Source organism: Paramormyrops kingsleyae, chromosome 18 (genome assembly GCF_048594095.1).
Source record: "Paramormyrops kingsleyae isolate MSU_618 chromosome 18, PKINGS_0.4, whole genome shotgun sequence".
NCBI classification, from domain to species: Eukaryota; Metazoa; Chordata; class Actinopteri; order Osteoglossiformes; family Mormyridae; genus Paramormyrops; species Paramormyrops kingsleyae.
This window is the reverse complement of record NC_132814.1, coordinates 23,463,536-23,491,531: the sequence shown is the minus strand read 5'-3', so window position 1 is coordinate 23,491,531 and position 27,996 is coordinate 23,463,536. Positions and strand designations below refer to the sequence as shown.

At 36.7% G+C, this 27,996-nt stretch overlaps 1 protein-coding gene across 1 annotated transcript; it reads left to right on the top strand.

Moving 5' to 3' along the window:
* On the top strand, positions 1 to 27,988 carry msna (moesin a). Its single transcript, XM_023834095.2, has 13 exons — positions 1 to 317; positions 10,067 to 10,150; positions 19,979 to 20,074; positions 20,446 to 20,720; positions 21,009 to 21,092; positions 21,499 to 21,645; positions 21,815 to 21,911; positions 22,331 to 22,494; positions 23,260 to 23,390; positions 24,681 to 24,841; positions 25,174 to 25,266; positions 25,713 to 25,943; positions 26,386 to 27,988. Exons 1-13 carry the CDS (start codon positions 306 to 308, stop codon positions 26,548 to 26,550), a joined length of 1,740 nt encoding a protein of 579 aa, XP_023689863.1. The 5' UTR covers positions 1 to 305; the 3' UTR covers positions 26,551 to 27,988.
* Positions 27,989 to 27,996: the final 8 nt, after the last annotated feature.

Sequence of the window (27,996 nt, the reverse complement as noted above, 5' to 3'; positions counted from 1 at the left end):
AAACTCGACTCTTCAGTACATACTTTATTCACTGGGTGTGGTTTTAAGAGCCAACGCCGTTAGCAGGAAACGGAGCTATATCCTCCCTGTACCTGGAAACCGTATATTTATAAAAGTAACACTTCTATCTAAGAAGCAAAATATATAGACAGACAGAAACATCCAAAGGAAAGAGGGAAGATACATACATAAGCGTAAAGTACTTTAGAGGCTGTCGAGGCCGGTTTTCCTTTCCGCGTACTCTGTCTGATGGGAAAAAGTTTTCGTTGAAGAATCAGTTGCTGAGGGAAAAAAAAGGATCGAAAATGCCGAAAACAGTGAGTAGTTCGCTTCATATATGCACTGTTTTTGCACTGTTTTCACCAGCGTCTGCCTGTTTTATATGTATATTGTAAACTCAACAAATCATGGTTATCGATAGGGAGTTTCTAGACAAATTAACATGAAGTCGTGATTTCATGAAGAGAGGAGTGGGGTGTCGTTATTATTGGCAAATATTGTGTTCGTATGTAGCGGCTCGTTGAAATCCATTTCAGTAGCTATTCAGATTTCTATATAATATAAACTTGGCAGTAAAACCAACATAATTGTTCTTATCCTGTTTTATTTTGTTGCTTGAATTACATGGTTTTAGGTGACTGATAAACAGACTGAGTTAAATGTTACTTTAGACTGATTTATACACAAAATTCATTGTAACAAAGCCGCCATCCACTTAGGGGGTATAAAAACCGTTAGTCTGCGCTGACCCGCGTGCCACAAAGAGTGTCGCTATCTGAAAGCTGATTGGCTGTTGGCCGTGATTCTCTCTAGTTGAATGGTCGCGTATCGGCTTTGACAGTTACTAAACCTGCATTCCGGCACGGTCGCATCGACTAAAATGGTGTTTATACGATTTCCGGTGTTTTTACGCCCTATTTCTTAAAGTTTTTACCGACATGCATGAAAGTCAGCTACGAGAATGCATAAATATCAGCAGGCGAAAGTATTCAAGACGCCGTATTCTGAACAACACGTCCTTGACCTTATATTGCATATCATGAATAACTTAATTGAAGTTACGCGCCACCGTACAATGAACGTATAGAAATATTTGAGTATAATGCTTTTGAAATTTTTTTTTTTCAAACACTAAGGTAGCATTTTTCTATAACCACTTTGGCAAAACATTGAGCCATTAAAGCATTTACATTTATTTTGTTATTGTGCATTTATTTATTTATCATTTCGTTTATCTATGGAAAATTTAAAAGAGCAACTGAGTCATATTATGACATATAGTGCTTGTTACTTATTTACAGCTTGAAGGTATTGTGTGTACCACAGACAGCTAGTTTAATTAGGTAGTGCTGATTCAGAAAAAACAATATGAAAAAGTGATGCATATGGTAGAAACCTCCAGAATCCCATGGTATATGAGACACCATGTAAGTCTTTTTAAATTATAGAACATATTTATATATTTATCAATCTTAAGAAGAGATGATTATAAAGTAGTATTATTCTTGAGCAGGGCTGTTTTCCTTTAACTAGTTATTGGAGCAAGCTGATTCTGTTTTGACTCTTTTTGGCACTGATTCGCCTTCCCAAGGAATTGCAGATGATGACTCAAGACCTCTGGGCCTACGTCAGTTCCCAGTTGGCTCTTTGCTGACTCCCAGTGATTTTACGTGGCCTTTCAGGGCCATATTTGGCATTTTAGAAAGCAAGCTTGGCTGTCTGCTCCCACAGGCCTGCCTTTATCACCACGCTTGAAACTTTCAGGCCCAACTTTCCCATGCAGATGAAACTCACTGCTTCTGACACAAAAAGGGAGAACATGCATATATATATTTTTTTAGTTCGGGGAAATACATATGTCTGTTTTGTTGTTTATTATGAAGTTTTGCTATGTATGAAAATGTCAATGTTAAACTACAAATACCTAGTTTGTCATTTAAAAATTATTTTCAGTAATTGACTAAACAGATTCTAATATTGGACGTCACATTACAGTCAGCTTTGGCATAATACAATAGCCCATGTATAAACAGAAGAAAACTTCTCATCTATTTCTTGATTGAAAATGTATGTGGAAAATTGAATGAAAATACCATTTCTAAAATTAAGTGATGCGGAAATCAAATTGGTATGTAAGCAGGGGATTATATTTCTGTAGAAGCACACACAGCAAAGTGGAGATTAATGCTTTGTAATAACCTAAACTGCAGGTGGTCGCCAGTGTAAAAGTTAAATCATGTGAACTATCCCAGTTATCAAATGGAGGGTGACTTCCTGGTTCCAGAAGCTGAATTGTACAATTATTTGTTGTTAATGTGTTTGTGTCCATGTGTGTTTGTGTAAGTCCATCTGTTTGAATTTAGAGTGAACTCTGGCTGGAGAATGAAGTTCTTTTCTTCATAAGAACATAAGAAATTTACAAATGAGAGGAGGCCATTCGGCCCATCAAGCTCGTTTGGGGAGAACTTAACTAATAGCTCAGAGTTGTTAAAATCTTATCTAGCTCTGATTTAAAGGAACCCAGGGTTTTAGCTTCCACTACACTAGCAGGAAGACTATTCCATACTCTAACTACACGCTGTGTAAAGAAGTGCTTCCTCAAATTTGTTTTAAAATGTTCTCCCGCTAATTTCCACTTATGGCCACGAGTTCTAGTATTTAGACTAATATTGAAATAGTCATTTGGCTGAACAGCATCCAGACCCGTTAGAATCTTATAGACCTGAATCATATCCCCCCTTAGTCTCCTTTGCTCAAGGCTAAACAGATTCAGTTCCGCTAACCTCTCCTCATAATGTATATCTTTGTATTATTTCTTGTGAAGCATTTTGTGACATTTGTTCTGGAAAGGTGCTATATGAACAAAATACTTTTGCTCAAATTTGCAGTTAATACGAGACAAATTGGCCTACACTCCAGATTATTATAAATGTTATTTGTATACATGGGTATTGAACTGGTCCTTTTCCTTTTTGGAGGGTGGGGGGATTGTTTATGGCTCATATGTATGGTTAGTATTTGTGATATTAATTAGTGGTATACAATTTATCATCACAGTATGTTTGTTTGGATATATAGGTTCAGGTGGCAATATTTGAGTTTTTGTCATTTTAGCTTCCTTATTCAAAATTCATGGTTTTTCCTAATATGAATTCATAATTTTTCTTTTGTTTTTTTTTTTTGATAAAAGTCTACTTTTTTAAAAGACAGAATTTCTTTATATCAAATTTCATTTACCTCTTTACCTTGGTCCTGCAGCATTAAATCTGTTGAAACATAGCAAAATCCATTGATTGGGCACTACCAATAACCACATTCACTGGTGGTGGGTTTTTACCTGTTTAAACTTGCTATATAATATATATATATATATATATATATATATATATATATATATATATATATAATTTTTTTCCAAGCTCATGTAAGTAAAAAAAACTAGTTTTCATCATTTCTCACCCTGATTATGTATGAATGGTTAAATGTTTATTATTTTTGAAAAGATTCAGACAAACTAATTTCAGATCATCATGCTTAACAGAAACTGAAATTTCTTTTGACAATGGTTATTTTTAAGAATCAGTAAGATGTGTATTTAAAAGCATGTACAAGATTTATGAAACTCAAAAATGTATCAGTTGTGCTTCACTGTTTACAGGGCTAAAAGGTATGTAAGTCATATTTAGAAGTACGCATGTATTTTACAAGACCTTAAAATATTATTCATAATTTGATAAATAAACTTTGGCTGTCTTGCTTTTCATGAGTGGTATACAGGCAGTATAGAATTCTACCAGTAGAGGTCTATGTATCTGTTATTGACAGAAATAAATGTCACAAAGTACAAATGCTATGGGAGAAATTTCAGCACAATGTGTTGTATGACAAGTTTTATCAGTTTTTTTATGCATAAAAATATATCCAGCATTGTCCCTCAAATTGAAATGAGTATTGAAAAGCTGCTTGACCAGTTGCACTATGCAGCTTCAAAAGATAAACATCACAAGATTAAATTTAAATGCCAATTTGTTAAAATTGTCTTACATTTCATTAGAAAATTCTGTCTTAAAGTTTTTACAGAAACATAAGTCAGACTAGCCTTCTGTGTCTCTAGTTTGGATGAATCTGTAAATGATTCTTAAGAATAAGCTTTCATTTTGGTTGTTGGAATTGCAAAGGATGCCCAGTGATGGTAAAAGCAACCGAGGGCATTTTTCAGAGCCTTTGGATGCTTTTTGTTTCAGTGTTGAGCTAAGAATAGCCTGTGGAAAACACCCTGGTTATAATGGGACCCACCCTTAATAGGCAGAACTGCTCATTCTTAGTTCCTTTTTCATTTTGAAATGTATTATTCTTTGCTAGGAAAGTTACTTTTGAACAACCCTTGACAGACAGCTTTGTAGCTTTGGAAGCTTAAAGAATTGGTGTGTCAGCAGCATGATTTATTTCTCAGTTTGTCTGCTTTAGTAAGATAGGATAGTCCATATTATAATTGTGACATTAATGGAGCAAATGGCACACATATCATATGTGGAGAGAACATAAAGTCTTTGCATGTGCTCCCATCTGCCAGAATGCAGATATAAAGGAAGAATATTTCGCAATTACAAATGTAAAAATTAAGTCAACTTGGTTTGCATCATAGGTTGCATGGTGGCTTGGTGAATAGCAATGAACCGCACACCCCCAGGCTTGTGGCCAATGTATGTGTGAATTTTGCATATTCTCCCCGTGTTTTGTGGGTTTCTTCCAGATACTTTTGTTTCCTCCCACAATCCAAAACACGTGGTTAGGTGAATTGTTGTCTCTAAATTGTAGCATTTATATGTTAATGTGTGTTCTCCAACGGACAGCATTCTGTGCAAGACGTCTTCTGCCTGTGTCTTGACGAAATAGCTAACCGCATAATGATACTGTGTGACTGGTTATTTCAAGGATTCCTGAAAATATCAAAGGTGAATGTCATATGCACATAGAATTTACAAGAAAGGAGCAACTATTTTTAGATCTTGATCATAGTCTTGAATATAAATTTCTCTTTTTTATTTCAGATTGATGGTTTTATTAATGTTGCTTGATGACCTGGTATTGGTAATGTATCACGATACTGAAAATTGAAAACGGTGTGATTCTATAATTTTGCATATTTCTATATTCAAGAAGTTACGTCACGTAACCTGAGCTGTGGGGAGAGAGACAGTCATGCGCATTTCATGCGTCTCTTGCATGCACAAGCTGCATAGATGGAAGTTGAAAAACACTGTTGCTCACTTCCCACCGCTAGTTGATAAGCAGGGCGGCAGAAGTGAGATATGTCGTTATTTTGGATTTAAACTGAATGAAAACAGCGAACCTGCAGAGCTGACAGCCCCTGTATGCAAATGCTGCCAATAACCTGGTGAAGTGTCGTTCTCTCACAAACCCTGTTTTATAAAACGCGTTTAATGATCATCAAGTCTACATAACAGATATTAGACACATGAAGGTGCAATTTAGCAGTTATTATTTTTGTGTTTTTTTTTTTAAATCATGTATAGCCTACATGTGATTTCATTCATATCTCTTTCTCCAGTGGCAAAAAACAGGCTGGACCAATTGACAAACAGAACAAGCACTTTATATTTCTAAGGTTTATATTATATAAACCTAACCTGACTGTATTATTGATGCAGTTTTGTAACAGCTGAGACCAAATTAACATCAGAATCTATGAATGGAATGGAGTTTACAGTACAGTGGAGTTTATAAAATTAGCTGAATGGAGGGTGGTTCGCCACAATAGAATTTGCTGATTGTGTACCCCCATCCCCCGGTCTGCAAATTTTATCCCTGAATAGCATTGCTTTTGACAATACGGTATACAGAGGCATAATGTCTGGAAGGTATGAAACATTAGGTGCCGCTCAAGCCTATTTTACAGTATTAATTTAGTATTGGTATTGAAATTGAAGGCTGATATCTGTATCTGTAAGTGAATGCGGTGTCGATTCAACTCTAGATTGTGTAGAATGTCCAAAATAATGTGTAAAGATATTTTAATTGACTGAGATGGGTCGGCACCCCATCCTGGATCCTTGTTTCCGTTGTTTCTGGGATAGGCTCTGGATCCCCATGAACTTGCATAGGACAAGCAGGTATTTATTTTTAACACAAGAGTAAAACCTTAAATGAAAAGCCATGGAGATTTATGTACACTTGCTTAGATTGTTTTATTAAAATAGTGATTTTAGTAAAGCAGTGAAAAAATTATGCTGCCTACTTGAAAATGACCCTGGACTTTTCAAACTTTTTTTTCCCAGAGAAGAGTCTCGTGTGATATGCTCTGGCTGGGAAGGTCAAGCTACCGAACTCTGTAACAGAGCCTCCACCCTGCTTGCCTCCCACGTCCTTTTCTCACTCTCTTAGAGCTTTGCTCGCTTTGGCTCACAGGAAGTGACAGAGCAATAAGTGGGTTGGATGGAGGGCAGGTTGCTGACAGAGAGGGGAAAAAACGCAGCCCTGATCAGTCACACAGCTGTTAAATAATGCATGGCATTGTGATCCTACTGACATGTAGGCCTCTGTCCGTTATGTTAGGCCTCTTCACGTCCTAATTGTTCCATTTAAAATAGAACATTAGGAAACTGACATGGATCAGAAGACAAACAGCATTTGTGTAACTTGTGAACTGTGTGATTTTATTGCAGTCTTAGTATTGCAGATTATATTTTAGGTAATGCATTTAATGGTATTAGGAAAGTAAACAGAACAAAATTATGCTTATATGTCATATAATCATGTTTAATTCTTGTATACACATATTAATAGTATGCAAGCCTTTTGTTAGAGTTCAATGAAACTGTTGAACTTGAGGTTGATTGTGAATTTATTTGCTCAGCAGACCAAATACAAGTGAAAGACTGGAAGCCATTTTAAGCCTGGAGACCTAGATACTGGAGGATGTGGTAACTTCCTGTAGTTGGGTTTCACAATTCGTGTTCAGAAACAGAAAGGACTGCAACGGCTACCTACAGCTACAGAATCAGATGTTAAAAAATAATGTAAAACTAACTTGCCCTCTATCTCTAATTCTTTTGCTATACATATATTAATTAGATATTGGGTTAAAGGAGTTTGTAGCTATACAGAATAATTAATCCTGTTTTATTTAGATGTAGATTTTTTTTAAATGTAACAATGCCACATTGTTAGTAGAAGCTGGACATTTCTGCAACTACATGGTACACAGTGGGTCATATTTTAGCCCAGTGGACTTCACCAAGCTAGTTTTCTGAGCTGCTATTGGATTATATGAAAGAAAAGCCCATTTAGTTTGGCTGGAGCAGAGGGTTTTAATTAAGTGTAATCCTTGTAAAAATTGCAAGCACTTTCATATGACTCTGTGGAAAGCAGGTATAGGAAAAAGAACTTTATGAAACAGTCCAGAACTGTGTTGAATTCATAACAAATGTCTGTGAGTATTATTTACCCTTGTTTTATAGTTTGTTACATTTTAGGGAAAAACAGGTACTGCCAAATTATACAATGGAGTTTAAATCGTTTGCTTACTGTCTTCTTGGGTTTAGTGCAAGCATAGAGGTATCTTAGTCCCTTATGGGATATTTTTCTTTTTTCTTTCATTCCATATGGCAGTTCTATGTAGACTGTTTTAAACATAGTTATTGTAATTCTACAACATGGAACAGACATTTTTTATGATGCATATTGATATCCTGTGTGATAAAATTTATATTGATGTTCATATAATCAAATACAGTTTATGCATATCTGTCAAATACATCTTGTTTGTAGTTCAATATTAATTGGAGATGTGGTTAAAATACATGCACAGAGATACAAAATTTACCTTGAACACCATTATTTAATATAAATCTATGTGTGGAATTTAAATAGCTTATTTTTCTTATTAATTTAATGGAAGACTGTGGGCAGGTCTGTACTGGACTTATTTTCTAGACTCTGATGACTCATTGTTATGTACTTTTAACTTTTTTTTTCACATAGGAAATAGTAAAATGTGTGATCTTATGACACGATTTAAAATAAAAACGTATTTTATGAAAGAACATTGGTTTGACTCTTGAAATTGATAACCATAGATATGTTGGCTCATTTGTCTTGCAGACATAGTTCTACAGTAGGTTACATTCTCAATTTGTATGAGGTGGATTTTGGGAAACATTATTTCATGCTTGGGCTATCAGCGGTAAAACTAACACAGAGATTCCATTTGGTCTGTACCAGGCACAAAATGGTACCCTCCCACCACAAAATCATAAATCTTATCATAAAAGTCAAACAATAAATACTTAAATGTATTATACAACTACTAATGTTCTGTTTAAGGCTTAAAAATGTTTAACTTATTTTAATAATATATTATCAGTTAAGCAAATTATATCAAATGAAGCTTTAAAAATTGTAATCAGGGAATCTTTGGTAACTAAGACATCTTAAACTTTCATAGTAAGTGGGTGTGTTCAATGGCAGCCAACATTAGCTGGCCCTCATTCTGCTGGGAAAGACCTAAGCTTAACTAGCATTTATCAGCTTGCTGCTGGATTGGTGTCTTTTACAGACGTGTCAGACATCTGTTGTGTGTCAGCTGGCTGGGATGCACAGTTTCTCTAGCTGGCACTCACTTATGAGGGAACAAAGCAGTGGATACCACAGACAGATAAATGTGATGCGGAACTGGAATCTGGGTGAACAATCCAGGGAAAATGTTTTGGATGCTTACGGCTTAATCTGTAATAACATTTATAAAATAATCCATTTAAACAGTGATGTTCGAGTAATTTGTCATTCATATAATATAATATAAATATATTGTTTTTTCATCGTCAGTCACTGTTGTGGTAACGTTACTTGAAGCTGGATCTATAATGCATTATAGATACCTTCCTAATGCATTATAATAATCGGTATAAGAATTAATGAAGCATTACAGCATCTTCTGTTCACAGCTATAAGGCATTATAGTGTTTATAATAGTGTTTAATTAATAAGCTGTAGACTTTGCCTCACTGTGTTATATATATATATATATATATATTTAACAATTAAAATGATTTTTAACGATTAAAAAAATGTCTGTGAGCCCACCAACAAGCACACAATACTAACTCTGTCGGAATCAATGATTCCTTAAGAGTAAAGGTTGATTTATACTTCTGTGTTGAATCCCCACCATACGTACGACGTAGCCATGGACCCTGACGTGCGCCTCCCCAGAAACATAACTACGCGTTGCGGCGACTCAGACCACAAGAACTGTGACTGATCCACTTGGTAGCGTTTGTGCTTTTAATAGGAACGAAGAAATCATACACCAAGGTGTACTTATATTGCTGATTGGACCAGAATCGTTACATATATCTAACATTAAATAACTAAACTTATTAATGTTAGGTATAAATAATGCTTCAGTTTAATTTTCTCTCGCTTCTTCATAATTTGTGCTGAAGTTTGTTGATGTGGTCTTTCTCTGCTAGCATTAGCAATCTCCTCGTACTCTGGACTATGCTGCATTATTCGATCAAATTGCTTTTGTTTAGTGGAGTACTGTCCCTTCCTCCTTTTGACACTTTAGCAGAACACTTACAGTCTGAAAATGCAGCGGCTTTGAGTTTTAACGTAATGTTACAATTAAATGGTATTGGTCCTTGATATTGTACAATTTTTATGAGTATATGAGCGGAGCATCGGCCCAATACCCTGGTATCGGTATCGGTGCATCCCTGTTATAATACTTAACAAGCTCCAATGAAGCTCTCATCTATAAAGCACTATTGATACCGTCATAATGCAGTTTATTGGTTGGTATAAGAATTAAGGATGCTTTATTCTGCATTATGAAGGTATCTATCATGCATTATAGATGAGAGGCTCATAATCCAATCATAATGTATGATAAATCTTGCATAAGCATGATTATAGTGTTTTATGAATGCATTATAATGTGCTATGAATGTGTTCATATTTTCTTATAGACATGGCATTCATAGAAAGTGCTACCATTGGTGCAAAATAAAAATACTTTATTCTGTTTTTGTTTTGTCAATAGATCAGTGTGCGAGTTACTACAATGGATGCAGAGCTGGAGTTTGCCATCCAACCTAACACCACAGGCAAACAGCTTTTTGACCAGGTAAGCACGCCATTGTTTAATTTTATTGCAAATATTCTCATCACCACTCAATATACCATTTCAAAAATTAAGATTATTTATTTCTGAATCTACATAAAATGCCTGACGGTATATTTTTTCCATTACAATATAGAGAAGTAGAGAAATTTTTAGACAGCAGAAAATATTATAGTATATTATAATTGTCAATCAAAAACCTTGAGTGACTGATTGACTGATTGGCCGATGTTTCTTGACAACACCCAGTGAATTCTCTTTCTAAACACCTGTTCTGCCCTTTGACAGTGATGTACTTTCCTCTGTGTTCAACATGTAAAATTCTATAGCCGAGGATTTTTAGTGATACTTGAATGATGCAACCGTTATGGGTAACTTTTAATTACTTCAGAAACTATTTGAGTTCCTACTTTAGTTTACATTTCCCATAATTTCTATGAATCTCTTAATTGTCAAATTAGACGGACTTGCCCTCAGTTGAGAAAAAGTGGCTGCAATTATAACCACAAAATATTATTTAATCATAACTATTAGTAATCATACTATATTAATAATCAGGTAATCTACCAATTATTTGATGATTATTAATAAAGTAATCTTATACATTAGGGCTGCAAAAAGTGATTACTTTGTTAATCAGTTAATCATGGGATCAAGTGATCAACTAATTGATTAGTTTGGCCAAAACAACTAAACAAAAACAACTGTTTAAAGAAACGTGCAAATGCTTTATTTAAAGGACATTATGGACTCTATTTTGATTTAGTGTAAAGCACAAAGTGCAAGTAACATCTATGGGTGTGCCCAAATCCATTTCACTGTTTTGACGCTTAAAAAACAGACTTTGCGGCATCGCAAAATGCAAAAAGGTTGTCCTAAGTCTTTTAATTATTCAGAGGCATGTTTTGGGCATAATCAAAATGGCACATCACCTAACCTTTAAAAAGCAGCGATGCGTTATCTACAGTTAATTTCTATTGCAGTGGTGCATCTGCTCTGCAAGCCAGATCACTTTTCGCTCAAGGAAATGGACGTGCTAGTGCTCGAGTTATGAAGGCATGGTACCTTTGTTGGCATTGGCACATGCAGTTCAGCATCACGCCTTCTGAAGTCCTTTTAATGTGTCCTCATTCATGTCCAACAGACGACCATCACGCATGACAATGTTACGCAACATACAACATGCCACAAAGAATGCCTCGACCTTCTGTATTGTAATGTTCCACCTGACTTATCTAAATATCTGAAACGCATTTACTTTGATCCAAATGTCCTTTCAATTACAGTGCGTGCTTAATTCTGATAATTAACTTGACTGTTTTTCTTTTTTGGTGCTACATTAAATAGTATGATTATGTGAAAGGACCAGATGTACTCCATATTAAAACGTATATAAATTAAATAAAATAACAAAAAACCATTAGTGCATACCTGTGTCAATAACGAGCGTCACGCACCTGCAAGTTTCTAAAACATGGCACTTAAATACCATTTAATAATGCAACATTGACTTTAGATGAGGTTTTTGTTGGTCAAAAGCGCAGTGTCGTTTTATTGCCTTAAAAAACCAACACCCTAACAATGTGCCCAGCCACGCCTCATTTGTATGTAGATGTTATACGTATCACTAAAGCTAGATATCAAAAATGAAAAGGAAAAAATTTGGCCAACTCATTTGTTGATGGTTAGCATTGTCCCAGTAAATTGCACAGTTCATTTGTAGACTAACTTTAAAAAAAGTTTTTACGTAATAGTTTTGTGTAATACATACTGTATTTATGTCATTGAGAAAAAAATATGCCAATACATATTTTATGCATTTTTGACATAAAATGCAACAAGAAATAAAGATCCAGTATATTTATTGAACATAAAATTCATGTAAAATGGACTCACGCCGCCCAGACCCGTGTTGTTCAAGGGTCAGCTGTATTTATTTTACTACATATTGACAACACTGTAGCATTAAAATTACACATTTATGCATGGACCAGATGCACTGTGTGAAGTGTTTGTAGTGAGACGGTAATTAACGTTCAACATTGCTAATTCTGGCCGAATTAAAAAAGCAAAAAGAGTTGCCATCCTTCCCATATAATACAGCATTCCAGTCGCAGCATTCCAGTAAGGGACGATTCCGTATTATAGAGGACAGGTGGCAGCCATAATTGTAAAAGGCAGAAATTGTACTAAATCAAGAACTGCTTGGCAGCCAAAAGAGCCGGCTCTAACCGCTGAGCTAAGCCAAATGATCAGGCTCGCTAAAGAGAGCTGAATTCCTACCACTACCACACAAATTGATACCCACACAAAAACATGCGATGGGTACTTAAGACGTACAAATTGTTGGGATGTTAATTCCAAGGCTTTTGATCCCAGTGGCGGTCCATAATGTACGGCCTACATATACATGTCCTGTTTGTACTCAAGCAAATTCAGTGGAGCAACATCGGTGAGGTAAGGATCGAGGCTGACGGCACAGCAGACAAGCGAAACGTGGGGCTCGCCGAATAGATTGAATAGCGATGCCCGGACTGATGGGACAGTAATTGATCAAATCATCATCATGGATGTATGGTTTAACGGGACAGCAGTAAAATGCAACAATTGGACCTGGTGATATTTTTCATGGTTGTCCGACAGGGTACGGTCAGTGCCTATTGAAGTTGCCTGAGAGAAAATTTGGTCATCATGTATGACTGGAGAACCGTTAAAATTGAGCACAGAGTTGCAATAAAGAACACCACACAGCGTAGAGAATCTCTGTTTAAAGTGATAAAGTGGTATGGAAACAATGATCCGCTGTCTCCGCGATATTAATCTTTTTATCGAATGTAATTTATATCATGGTATATGGTATTCTGATGGTATTTTCAAAAGTAATATAATTCCTGCATTTTTAAATCTTGACAATAAAATTTTGTATATCATAGTAATGGCCATGCTTCGTGACAACTTTAAAACTGTTCATAAAAGTTTACCCATGTCACTACACTGTGTTTTTTGCAATACATCTGTCTTCTATTGATCTGGTGGAATATCATTTTGATCCGCAATATAGAAAGGTCATATAAATAAAAAAAAATTTATAGTTTAAGCCTTAAAATACCCCTCCCACACACTTTAAACACATGTAAACTTATTAAAACAACACATATATGTGGATGATGGGGCTAAGGATATGAGGAACATAATAATAATCCGTCCATCCACCCATTATCTATAACGCTTTATCCATATGGGTCGCGGGGAAGCTGGAACCAGTCCCAGCATCATTGGGCGAGAGGCAGGGTCCACCCTGGGCAGGCCGCCAGTCCACCACAGCATAATAATAATAATAAACTAATAATATGTAATATATATACATATATATACACACACAACTCTCTCTCTGTATACGTAATGGAATATGTAAAAATGAATACATATATGGCTCATATTTTTTTCATCCTTCTTGATATAGCGTACCGTCGATTCACTCAAGCCATAATGGCGAGCGACCTCCACATAACGCTTTCCTTCCTGAAGCGTATCTAGGAGTTTTACCTTCTCCTGAATGGTCAAGGTCTTCCTCTGCCACTTAGACTCACTACTATCAGAAAGTTTAGAACATGCAGGACGCTTGGGAGCCATCGTAGGGCTTGAAACAAAAGAAAACAATCAGATCACAAGCAAGGTACGCGATACGCAGAGAACTGTGACGCGTCGGGGAAAAATCCGCGATATAGCGGGGGTGCGATAGCTGAACTGCGATATAGCGGGGGTGCGATAGCTGAACTGCGATATAGCGGGGGATCACTGTATATGCAGTATAGCTCCAATAAAGTACATGGTTCATGAATAAAGGCCAATTCATACTTCACTTTTCGGCGTGTGCTTTCAGTTACAGATAAATTTGGAATTTTACAAATTTCGTCATCAGGGGTTGGCTGCAGAAAACTGTGGTTGGTGCACATGTAGCCTAGATTGTTATGTCTAAAGAAACTCTGCGCATCCATGCACATTGAGCGCACATGTGCAAGATAATTGATTAGGTATTTCCAATAGGTGGCAGCGTGGACTTTCCCAGATGAGCAGTCAACAACGAAAGAGTACAGGGAGAATTGCTGTTGTAGTAGTAGCAGTTATGGTGAACAGCTGTATGAAGAGGGTCAGTGGTGTAGTCATATTTAATTTTTCATTCTGCCAGACATTATCCCGAGATATACGGTATTTTAAAAAGCAGCTCATTTTGAAATCTTGCCCATAATGTTCGCCCAGCGGATGGGGGGTTATAGGTCCTGGCTAGTTTTGTTGTAAGTATTTCAAAACACTGTAGTTTGTCTTATTACTGTAATACTGCCCAAGCCTTGACTAATGACTAATAACTAAAAACTGTTAATAAAACTTTGCTACATTGCTTGTATTTGTATTTGTTGCGATACATCTGTTCTATCCTGACCCTATCCAATACTATCCTGGTCTGGTGGAGTTTTACTGCTGTATGTATGCTGCGAACACAACCCTCTGCATCCACAGCCAAATGTATCATGAACACAAGCTGTCGTGCGGACGACCATCTCCAGTACGAAAGCACACAAGGAGAAGTGTAGTATGACCTAGGCTTAAGGAGTGAATGTTTAATTGCAGCTGTCTATTAAGTGTTAAGTAGTCTGATGACCTGAGGGTAGAAGCTCCTTCTGAGCCTCTGAGTTGTTACTAAGAGATAGTAGAAGCAATTTCTAGACTTTTGCTTGGTAAAGAGGTAACTGTTGGGGTGGGTTGTGTCCCTGCTGATTTTGGCCAGTCTCCTCGTGCATCATCTGAGGTACGTGTGCTGCAGAGAGGGCAGATCAGTCTTGCCGATGCAATCAGCTGCAGAGCTTTGTGGTCCAGGACAGAGAAGTTCCCAAATCAAGCTGTAATTTCCATGGTGAGGAAGCTCTCTAATGCTCCTTACTAGAAGGCTCTAAGAATGGCTGATGAGACCTTGAACCTCCTCGTGTGTAAGATGGTATGGCTGATACCTGGCTTTAGATATCTGAAGAGAGTCGCCCAATAATGAGAGTGTACCCATAAATAACTGTAAGCTACTGTATGTGCTCTTCTGCCTCTTGGAATACCCTAGTCTGTCTTAGTCAAATTATTTTGCTTGTTTTACGTCCTATAACTTTCTGTGATAACATGCTAAACATGATAAAATGAAGGCTAGCCCCGTCACATATCATATCATTTTAGGTATTATATGGTGCATAATAATCCTATAATATTAATTATTTTTTTTGTGAACGTATTGCGTATTGAGTAGGGCTGAATGATGCTAGAAAAAATAGGTGGGTACTGCAGCTGTGTTCTTGGCAACCATGAATGAAATGTGCTGAAAAATCTAAATAAACTTTTCAATTGTTAACTTTTTTTATTTTGTAGAATATAATGCTGCCTGACGACATTTCAAAATTAACTATAATTACACTACAGCAGAGTAATTGAGAAGGCAAATTTTAATCAATTCTTTAAAAAAAAAAAAAAAAAAACAAGTTTAGTTGAGTAATCGTCAGAGTTCTACGCGCAAACTCCACACAACCAAAGCAGTGGTGTACGGCAACAACCTTATCCACTGCACCACAGCCGATTATAATCATTTTTATCTTTGCTGTTGGACTCACTCACAGACAGTGTGATCCATCTGTGAGAAATTTTTAAAAAATGAGTGAAGTGAGCAAAAACTGGTCACCAAAATACATTCGTTTTCCACTGTATGGAAATATTTTGGATTTCATAAAGACAATATTGAGCAAAAGCAAGTGACTTGTCAGCACTGTTTTGTGTTGATTGCACAACTTGTAGCAACACCACCAACTTATTTGACACTATCGGTATATAATGAGTTCTATTTGGCTACGGCTTATTTTGGGTAATTTTTTTGGCTTTTTTGTTTACTAAATTTTTATTGCGAAAATTTCAACTATCGCTGGGTGAAAATGGGAATTCCACATGTGTAGAGTTAAGACTGAGACTGGTCCCACACGTGTGAGCCAATAATGCTAACCACTGCTGACCAATTTAATCATTTTTTTTCTAATTGAGTGATCAAATGTAAGCTTGTGATTGGTCTAATCATAACATAACACCAGTGGGTAGTATTGTTGCTTCACACTTCCCAGGTTGTGGGTGCAATTTATGTCTCTGTCTCAGTGCCTGCAGTTTGATGTTCTGTGAGGATTACAACGTCCATTGCAGGAGTTTGTACTATTACAATTAGTCAATTTGTAGTATTAGTTGACTCGAGCCCTGGTAAGTCACTTTTGTCTCCATAAAAAGTCACTAGATTTGTCACTAGGCCCTTTTTTGAAATAACATTTCTAGGGGGTTTGAAAACTTGCTCATCTAGCAAACTGGTAATACTGCACATTAGTCAACACAGAAAATTACTGCATGTCCTGTCAGAGAAAGGAATGTGAGAATATGTCATAATGCTTTGTAGAAATGGTTTCAGCTAGAATTGGTGTTTCTAGCTCAGAGTATATCACAATTGTCTGTCTTGCATATGGTATTCATGGTGTTAATTAAATATAGTATTGTTTATGGCCTTAAGATGGATTAATTTAAGATTTCGACCTGTTGAACAATTTGCTGTAAAGATTTGTATTTATTGTAATGTTAGACATAAATTTAACCAATATTATTATTATTATTCTTATTATTATTTTACCAAGAGAATCATTTGGGCAGTTGTACTACTATGTCATTCTTATGGGAAAAAAAATAATCCATAGCTCACATTTTGGTTTACTCAACATTTTATTAAGGTCATTTTGCTAATCCTTTTTATATTACCGCTTTATCATCTTGGCAAAACATCGCACACTGAATTATTAAAAAGAAATCTTCAGATCTTCCATTCATCCATCGATTCATTTTGTGGCGCTTATCTGGGGCCTGGTAATGGTGGAAGCAGTGGAAGCCTAGTCTTCAGATCTTATATATTAAAATTATATTAACGTTGAAAAGCTAACTTGAAATCATCAAATTAAAAAAAAAGACTATGTGACATTTACAGTTATGCAACTTACCACCTTTCTGTTTATATGGGGATAAATGAAATATATTGCGGCAGGGTAGAGCCTCAGGAGAAAAGGGTGCAGACTGATGCCCCATCAGGCAATGAGAGTAACAAAAGTTGATCTGTTATGGCGTGATGGTCTATTTAGGATGGTCATCCCCCAGTATTTCTATTCAGATGGTCTGTTTAGGATGGTCATCCCCCAGTATTTCTATTCAGATGGTCTATTTAGGATGGTCATCCCCCAGTATTTCTATTCAGATGGTCTGTTTAGGATGGTCATCCCCCAGTATTTCTATTCAGATGGTCTGTTTAGGATGGTCATCCCCCAGTATTTCTATTCAGATGGTCTATTTAGGATGGTCATCCCCCAGTATTTCTATTCAGATGGTCTGTTTAGGATGGTCATCCCCCAGTATTTCTATTCAGATGGTCTGTTTAGGATGGTCATCCCCCAGTATTTCTATTCAGATGGTCTGTTTAGGATGATCATCCCCCAGTATTTCTATTCAGATGGTCTGTTTAGGATGGTCATCCCCCAGTATTTCTATTCAGATGGTCTGTTTAGGATGGTCATCCCCCAGTATTTCTATTCAGATGGTCTGTTTAGGATGGTCATCCCCCAGTATTTCTATTCAGATGGTCTGTTTAGGATGGTCATCCCCCAGTATTTCTATTCAGATGGTCTGTTTAGGATGGTCATCCCCCAGTATTTCTATTCAGATGGTCTGTTTAGGTTGGTCATCCCCCAGTATTTCTATTCAGATGGTCTGTTTAGGATGGTCATCCCCCAGTATTTCTATTCAGATGGTCTGTTTAGGATGGTCATCCCCCAGTATTTCTATTCAGATGGTCTGTTTAGGATGGTCATCCCCCAGTATTTCTATTCAGATGGTCTGTTTAGGATGATCATCCCCCAGTATTTCTATTCAGATGGTCTGTTTAGGATGGTCATCCCCCAGTATTTCTATTCAGATGGTCTGTTTAGGATGGTCATCCCCCAGTATTTCTATTCAGATGGTCTGTTTAGGTTGGTCATCCCCCAGTATTTCTATTCAGATGGTCTGTTTAGGATGGTCATCCCCCAGTATTTCTATTCAGATGGTCTGTTTAGGATGGTCATCCCCCAGTATTTCTATTCAGATGGTCTGTTTAGGTTGGTCATCCCCCAGTATTTCTATTCAGATGGTCTGTTTAGGATGGTCATCCCCCAGTATTTCTATTCAGATGGTCTGTTTAGGATGGTCATCCCCCAGTATTTCTATTCAGATGGTCTGTTTAGTTTGGTCATCCCCCAGTATTTCTATTCAGATGGTCTGTTTAGGATGGTCATCCCCCAGTATTTCTATTCAGATGGTCTGTTTAGGTTGGTCATCCCCCAGTATTTCTATTCAGATGGTCTGTTTAGGATGGTCATCCCCCAGTATTTCTATTCAGATGGTCTGTTTAGGATGGTCATCCCCCAGTATTTCTCTCCAGCTAAGAGGTGGTGCTCCTCGTGTTGGTCATACTCCTTGCATCTCCATGTGTCTGCATGCAGAAAGCTCACATGCACCCCTTATCTTCCCCTTTCCTTGTTCTGCTTCTTTACCACAATGTGTGTCACATTGGTACTTCTTAAGGCCAATGGTGAGGATGCCAAGTTTATCACCGACCTGCATAGTGCTGACTGCCCCCTGCTGGTACATGGCAGATTATCAACAGGCCACAATATGTATAATCAGGCTAAAATCATATCCCCATACTCTCACTCTATTTGTTTTATATAACAAGTAACTAAACAAGATACACAACTTGTGGCCTATTTTAGTTTTTTAATTGCATTTATAGATTTTTATAAAAAAAAATTATATTGTGCAGACCTGAAAAATGTCCCTACAAGCTAAAGAGTAACAGGCTTTACACATTGTGGGGAAATTTCATCCCTACAATGTGGTAAATACAAACCCACAAACAGAGACACATACTGTACACACAAATTCTTTTATAACCTTGAAATTTTTTTTCTGCCAACCATTTACAGTGTCCTCTGACTTTTCTGCTAATTGTTTTACTGGGAGTTTGTGTTGTATCCATATCGCAATAAAAACTGAACATTTATAAAATTTATAAATATCACAAGTATTTGTCTCCTGACTGATTTTTGGCTTATATAAGTCATATATGCCTATTGGATGAAAATGTGTATTCCTGCTTTGTATAGCTCAAATAAGGAGGAAATTCAGGAGCTACATGGACCAAATTTGTGAGTTTGGGACATTCATTTGTCTTCAAAGCTGTGACTGTCCTGCAGAAAAGAAAACAAATCTCAGACAGCAAGAGATAGTATTATCAAAGAAGTACAACAAACATAGACACACATACTGATATTTGCAGTATGAAGTGTGCAGGTGCCAATGAATATCAAAATTTGCCAAACAAAAATATGTACAGACGCTCCTCTACATACGAACGTTCAAGTTACAAACTTTCAGACATATGAACGAAGAGGACTGTAAGTCAAAATTGTGTTCATTGGGCTCCCGTTTCCTGTCCGCAACATAAATTTTTTTTTCTGCTCGCCAGTTCCGCCTAGTATGACTTCTGGCCGCTACTCCCGCCGCGCAGCAGCGTAGTGTGCGTACTCCCAGCATCCTAGTTCGTTGTACTTACATGTAGAATAACGACATGATTGCTGATGGTGTTTCACCAAGGTGTTTTTTTTTTCTTTTTTTTTTTATATCTAAAGCTCATTCGTCATTCTCAATCGAAAGTTAACTGAGGGATTTTCTTTGTTTTTTGTCTTTAAGGTGGTGAAGACAATCGGACTTCGAGAAGTCTGGTTTTTTGGGCTGCAGTACCAGGACACAAAAGGCTTCTCTACCTGGCTGAAACTCAATAAAAAAGTGAGTGTTCACACTAATAAAAGCTGCATATGTATTGCCAACATGCACAATTCATTCATAGATCTCATGATGTTATTCTATAAACAGTGGTATATGGTCAATTAAACAATTGATTTAAAAAAAAAAAAAAAAACTAAGATTTTTTTCACCCATATGGTTCTTATTTGCTATGATTTGATTCAAAGTGGTACTTGGTCCAGAAACTTGGGGAACCACTGAATTAGCCAATAATCCCAAAAGATAAAGTAGCCCCCAAAACATTTTTGGATCATGATGGGATTTGCATAATGATACTGACCATGTTTTCAAGTGAATGCACCAGAAAATAATAGCATTCCTCTGCATATTTTTTTTTTTGTCTGTCACTTTAGGTCACTGCCCAAGATGTGCGCAAGGAGAGTCCGCTGCTGTTCAAGTTCCGGGCCAAGTTCTACCCCGAGGATGTGTCTGAGGAGCTGATCCAGGAGGCCACGCAGCGTCTGTTCTTTCTGCAGGTAAAGGAAGGGATCCTCAACGATGACATCTACTGCCCACCAGAGACTGCAGTGCTGCTGGCCTCCTATGCTGTCCAGGCTAAGTATGGGGACTACAATAAGGAGGTCCACACAACTGGATATCTATCCAGTGACAAGATCCTTCCCCAGAGGTATGTACTGTTTTGGTTCAGATTTTTACGAGAGAAGTCCACACATTGTGTCATAATGCATGCTGGCAGTTATAGAAGCTTGAAAATAAGTAGCAGAATAAGTAGTGGAATTAGTTGAATGTATCTCTGGTACTATCCAGCCTTCTGAGTTTCTTCAATGCAATTTTCTCACAAACATGAATTTGCTCTTGCACTTATGAACCATTGTATGTTTACCATTCTGTGTGTGTGGTTTTGTTTGCTTGTCCTTTTTCTGTCTATTAATATTATGGTTTACTGAATTGTTAGAGTCTTGGAGCAGCACAAGTTTAATAAGGAGCAGTGGGAGGAGAGGATCCAGGTGTGGCACGAGGAGCACAAGGGCATGCTCCGGTACGTACCGAAGCGCACCTGCCTCCGTCAGACCTCTCGCAGGCACCAGCCTCTGCTTCTCACACTCTCACTATTCACCCTCATTCATAGGTGCCATGTATTTCTGCATGGGAGACCTGAGCATATACACTGATTCACTAATTCTAAGCAGAGTTCAGTTTAAATTGTTAGTTATGTTCACTAGATGGCAGTGTTCTCAGCCCACTTCACTGAACTGCTTTTCCAGCAAAAATGTTTCATGTTTAGTTAAATTGGCTTCAGGAATAGGACATGTTTAAAAAAAAATACATTTCTGAAAAGGAAATTTATATAATCTATCTAATTGCTATTATACCACCATGTAAATAATTTTTTCTTCGAATAACCACTTAGTAAAGTCCTATAAATATGTATTCCTGTTACATAGAGAGGATTCCATGATGGAGTATCTGAAGATTGCTCAGGACCTTGAGATGTATGGCGTGAACTACTTCAATATCAAGAACAAGAAAGGATCTGAGCTGTTCCTGGGAGTAGACGCATTAGGACTCAACATTTATAAGCAAGATGACAAGTGAGTGTCATACCCCAGTCTGCACATTCTCCCTCACATTCCCTTAATGCACATGCACAAAAATATATATATTTTGGAATACAGAAAAATAAAATGGACGCATGACAAAATGGACTGAAAGTCCAAGTAAGAATGGAATGTATTTTTGTGTTCTTTCCTTTCTCAACAGAATGACACCAACTATTGGATTTCCCTGGAGTGAAATAAGAAATATTTCCTTCAATGACAAGAAATTTGTTATCAAACCAATTGACAAAAAAGCACCAGTAAGTTGTTTAATATTTAACCCCCTCCCTAAAAAAGAGGGAAAAATGGTGTCCTGTTTAATGAAGTATGTGCAACACAAAAGAAGGAACATTTATTAGCTTTTGTGGAGTGAATCATTAATAATTAATTAATTAAAGTCATTCCATTCCTAGACACGAAACTAATCAGCTTCATGGTACTAATTTAAGAAATATTGATTTGTAGCTTAAGTAATATTTCTGGCTAAGGATTCTGAAAACTTCGTTAGATATTTCCTTATGTAATAGAACAGTCGATTAATATTAACAGTCGTTTAATATTTGGGATTTTGTCATGTTTTTACTTTATAACATGGACGCAGAAATATTAGTTTACATATAGAGTGGATCTTATGAATATCAGTTCAGAATGAGCGCATGAAATGGTGTCTGCATTGTAGGACTTCGTCTTCTATGCCCCACGTTTGCGCATCAATAAGCGCATCCTGGCCCTTTGTATGGGGAACCATGAACTGTACATGCGACGGCGCAAACCGGACACTATTGAGGTGCAACAAATGAAGGCTCAGGCCCGGGAGGAAAAGAATCACAAGAAAATGGAAAGGTGAGGAACTGACCCCGCCGTGCTACCTGCTCTCAGAGGAAGTTAGCAGTTACTGCAGCAATATTTTGCTTTTTAATGGTGGCTTGGAATTCTGACCGGCATTTTCCTGTTAATTAACATGAAGGATTATTTACCAAAATGTATAAATTAGTGTTAGACATTTAGGAAAAAAATGGGTCTTTGCTTTAAAAAGGTTTCTGACCTCTGCCCTAGCCAGTATTAGTATAATGTTCCTAATAAAGTGCTAAGTGAATGTATATTATATTATATATTAGCCCCACTGTGGTTTACTACCACCCGAAAAATGTAAAGTGTGTAACAATGATTTTACATTGTTCGTTTGTCCTGTGAGGGGTATTACCATGATTTTCATTGCACCATCATCCCTTTGTATAGGGTAGTTTTTCATTGCTTTATTGTCTTTTGAGAATTAGGCTAAAATGTCATAATCCCTTTCATTCGTGAGAGCACAGTACTGTATAATAATGTTAAATGTACTTTATAATTACTATATTGTTTTACTGTGCGTAATTTATCAATTACCATATGTTAATTCACGAAAATCACGCTATATATTGCGCTTGAGGATGGTTCGCTATTATCCACGGTTTCTGCTTTCCGCAGTAGATCTTGAAATGTGTCTCCCGTGAATATGCGAGGTTACTGTATTATATATTACATATAGTAAGAAAGCCAGTGTAATAATAGAAAGATATTTTTTGTATTGTAGTTCTCTGCTTATCAATTGGTTCTCTTACCTTACAGGGCACTGTTGGAGAATGAGAAGAAAAAGCGAGAACTTGCAGAGAAGGAAAAGGAAAAAATTGAGAAAGAAAAAGAAGAGCTCATGGAGAAACTGAAGCAGATTGAGGAACAAACAAGGAAAGCTCAGCAAGGTTAGCAGCACTGGCTATTAATGACTTGTGATTTCTAGCTTCTGCTGACAGTCTCTGTTTCATATGTGTTCCTTTACATGAAAATTTAATATATGAAATTTCAGAGGTCAAAATGAAGCAACAACCTTTGTGCCCCTAGCTAGAACTGGAGAATCTACTTTTCTAAAAAAAGAACAACAGTACCCTAATCTTAGTTCCACTTCTATTCACCATATATACATGGTGGGTATTAAGTCTTAAAAAGTCTTCAAGTGTAACCAATTCACGGCCTTGAAAAGTGTTTCAGGATCTTCAGTTTCAGTTGAGCAAGTCTTCATTTTTGATTTCATGCACATATTTTAGTCTGATGTCAAAAAATATTTCATTTAAATTTAAAGGGGTTTGCTATGAAGTTGGTTTAGCTTGCTTACCTGGATTACTTGGTGTTTAACACTGAATTGTCAATAGTGCACATTTACAATTTAGCCTGCAAGCTATCCTATCACAGCAATAGTTTACTTCTGAATGAGGTACATCACCATTGTAACTCCTGCTACATGCCTAACACTGATCTGGAGCAGGTGATGTGTTATGGGCATGGATGGGAAACAGTGCTTGAACCAGTGAAAGAGAAGAAATCAGTACATTACCTGATATAATAAAAGAAAACACTCAGATTTGTTTTCTGAGCACAAAATAGATTTTTGTTTGCTCAAAATGTAAAACCTACTCACTCAAAACAGTGGCACATATATAACTCCATAGTCATTATCTTTCAGGCACAAGCCATGGGAAAGTTCAAATTCAATTATTCAAGAATGTTAAATCTGCCATTTTATATGCTCGTAATGTTGACATTACATTACATGGGACATTACATGGGACATTACATGTCTTAATCTGTCTGTTTTCCCTGTTTTGAGTTTTTAGTAGTAGGATTTCTCATAATGGAGTCACCCATGCGTTGATCGTCGCTTTGTAAAGTTTGATTTATTATTAACAAATTAATTGTTGGACCTTTTTTTTTTTTTAAGACAAACAAGAATGAAAAATGGGTGCAGTCACTGTAGTGTAAATTTATGGGTGTTGATTCTGGTAAAGCATATTTCCTCTTCGAGTTTGGTCTTAAATTCGGCTGGAAGTGATCTTAAAAGGTTTTTAAAATTCACATCTGGATTTCTGCAGACACCCATAAATTAGACACAGCATTACAATATTATCTCTCCAAATAACTATACAAGATAAAGTTTTTTTTTTTACTGCAGTTCTTTTTGTATGTGATTGCATGCACGCTTCTGTATATGTGCGTAGAGCTGGAGGAGCAGACAAAGCGTGCTATAGAGCTGGATCAGGAACGAAAGCGGGCCCATGAGGAGGCCGAACGCCTGGAGAAGGACCGCCGGATGGCGGAGGAAGCCAAGATGACCCTGCTGCAGCAGGCTGAAAGCCAGATGAAGAACCAGGAACATCTGGTCTGTGTGCTTTTGGTTTATTGAGTTCACCTTCGCCTCTAAAACAGTCATGGGTCATTGAAATTTCAGTCCACGTTAGTCGACTCATATTATAACGTGCAGGGCAAGGTTATGTGTCTTGCTTTGTCATTGTGATTTGGCAGCATTATTAGAAACAGATATGATTAAAGGTTACATTTACTAACATGCTTTAGCAGAGTATGTAGGACAATAGCTAAAATATATTGCAAAAGACACAAAGTGCCGTTAACACAAATATGAACTGTAATATGCAAACTGTCTTGAATACTAGAAAAAAGTCTTAATGGAAACAATTTTGATTTTTTTTCCAGGCTACTGAACTGGCTGAACTTACTTCCAAGATCTCACTTCTAGAAGATGCAAAGAAAAAGAAGGAAGATGAGGCCATTGAATGGCAACAAAAAGTATGTGCTTTCTTCCACCTTTTAGCACGTATCTGTTGTACTAACATACCGATTTAAGCTTCATCCCCTTAAATAAAATGAATGCAATAAAAATGTTATCTAGAGCCAGGGTAAGTATATGGCTCTTAAAAGACTCGGTATAAGGTCATGAATTGATGCCATTTGCATAAGTACAGGTAGGCCTATATTAAAATGCTTTTTTCACATATGCGGGTGCAAGGATACCATACATGCACACATAGTTTGAGTAGCAGTCGAACCCACAACCTTGTATGTGCAATACTTACTGTAATCAGTCAGGAGATGTGTGTCAGGTTCATGAAGTACATTCAGAAAAACCCAAATGATACTGCATTTATGAAGAATAGACCTTGATAAAGTGGGCATGTGACTCTTGACTGAAATCGCTAAGGGGAAAAAAATTAACTGACTCTGGGTTTTGGCAGGCCACTATGGTACAGGAAGACCTGGAGAAGACCAAGGAAGAGCTGAAGAACAAGGTGATGGTTGCCCACGTGCAAGAACCAGTCCATGCTGAGAATGAGCATGACGAGGATGATGAGAGCAACGCTGAAGCCAGCGCTGAATTCACATCTGCTGCAGCCTACAAGGACCGTAGTGAAGAAGAACGCATGACAGAGGCTGAGAAGAATGAACGCGTGCAAAAGCACCTAATGGTCAGTATCTATGATGCCTGGTTCATTTGTATGCTCATATACACTTGTGCATTTGCACGTCTCACACCTTTTGGCTGTAAACTTTACATTAATATTATGTAGAACATTATTTGGTTACACCTTACTTGAGGGGGCACAAAACACTCAGTTACTACTGTAGTGCAAATCATGAACAAATGAAGTAAATGCATGAAATACATGAACCGTCATGATTGGTTAATGATGAACAAACAAGCCTTCAGTACGTAACTAACAGTTAGTTTCTGGATAATTAATAGATCAAAAAATTTTGTATATATCAAGATGTAAGCAAGTGCTCAAGTAGCATATTAATAACATACTGCACAGAACTAATAAGCAAATAATAAAAATAGTATTGTGAAAATAAAACCATACCTACCGCACTTATAACTTACTTTTTGTGTTGTCTGCTGTCCTTCAGGCTCTTAGCTCAGAACTGGCCAACGCACGAGATGAGACAAAGCGAACACAGAATGACATGATCCATGCGGAAAACGTGCGGGCAGGTCGGGACAAGTACAAGACCTTGCGGCAGATCCGGTCAGGCAACACCAAACAGCGCATTGATGAGTTTGAATGCATGTGATGCGTTCTAGTAAACAGAATTGCTGGAACCACTACAGGGGAATTAAACAGGGCCTTTTCCATTTCACTTCAAACCTGCTTTACACAAGATATCTTGTCTTCTACAAATAGGGATAATGCTGGACTATCAAAACAATCAAATATAATGTTATCATGTTTGAATACCATTACGTGAGTAATGGGACTTGATGTAGGGTTCATAAATTCCTCATGTAAGGTTCGAAGTACATTCACAAAGCAAAGTATAAAATGCAGAATTATTTGTCCCAGTTATCGCTAAGTGAACAAGAATTCTAAACCTTTATATAGAGATAACTTGTTAAATATAGTCAAACTCAGGTGCAATTAAAATATGAAAATTACCTCATTCTTCAAGGAAAGCTTAAATCCAAATAATAATATGAAGACTCCCACTGGTAGTTTTGAACATTGTAATTTGTACAATAACAAAAATAACAGTCTAACAAAGAAGCAGGTTTGTTTGTTTTCTGGATGGCCCTCCACTGTTCGTAATTTCAGTAAATAACATTTCAGCATCTTTAGTTTTATCCTATTATAAATTTTAAGCTTAATGTTCACCATTTAAGCAGGTGGTCAATTTCTTTAAGCACACATTTTTTTTTTCTTTTTAAAGCCTAACAACAAAAAATAATGTGCAGTAAAGTTTGTCAGAAGTCTGTATTAGAATAACAAACAAAAATAAAAAGTCAAATTCTGGGATGCTGCAGTTGTTTTTGTTCCTTTTTTGTAGTTGGATCTACATATCTAAATATTTCTTGTATTGAGTGCATTTATGAATAGGAGTAGCTGAAACTAAATAGGTTTTTTTATCTAACAAGTGAATGTTTAGTTTCTGTTTTTAGAAAGCCTTATTTTAAGGTTAGTGTATCAGGGATCTCAAACTCAGATCCTAACAACAGGCTTACTGTTCAGCTGCAGAACATCATGATTGGGGTTATGAATGGCCAACTCAACAACTGTTAATTGAATTTATCCAATCATTGTATAATCATGCTGCATCTGAGATATTTATTCTGTCGTTGTATCATTGTATCATTTTATTTCCAGACACACAATAAAATATTAAATTCATTGAATACTGAAATAATTCACCATCAGCCCTAATTAAAACACATCAGGTGACTTCTGCAGGACACCATTTTCACTAAATTGAGTTTGAGACCCCAGAATTACGGCAGATTTTTGGTTATTGTGCTGATTCAATTAAGCCACAAAATGATTTATTACTACTGTAAAAGTTGCTGTGTAGCTTTTGTTAATTAAATTTTATTAAAGTTGGATGACTGTCATTTGGGTAAAAAGATGTTGATATTGCATTGTTCTTTGTAGCACAGACAGACTCTCAATAAATTACAAGCTGGCTGCTTGATTTGTTTTTTTCATTTAAATTGTTAAAATAAAGTTTAAAAAAAAGACAATATTTGCT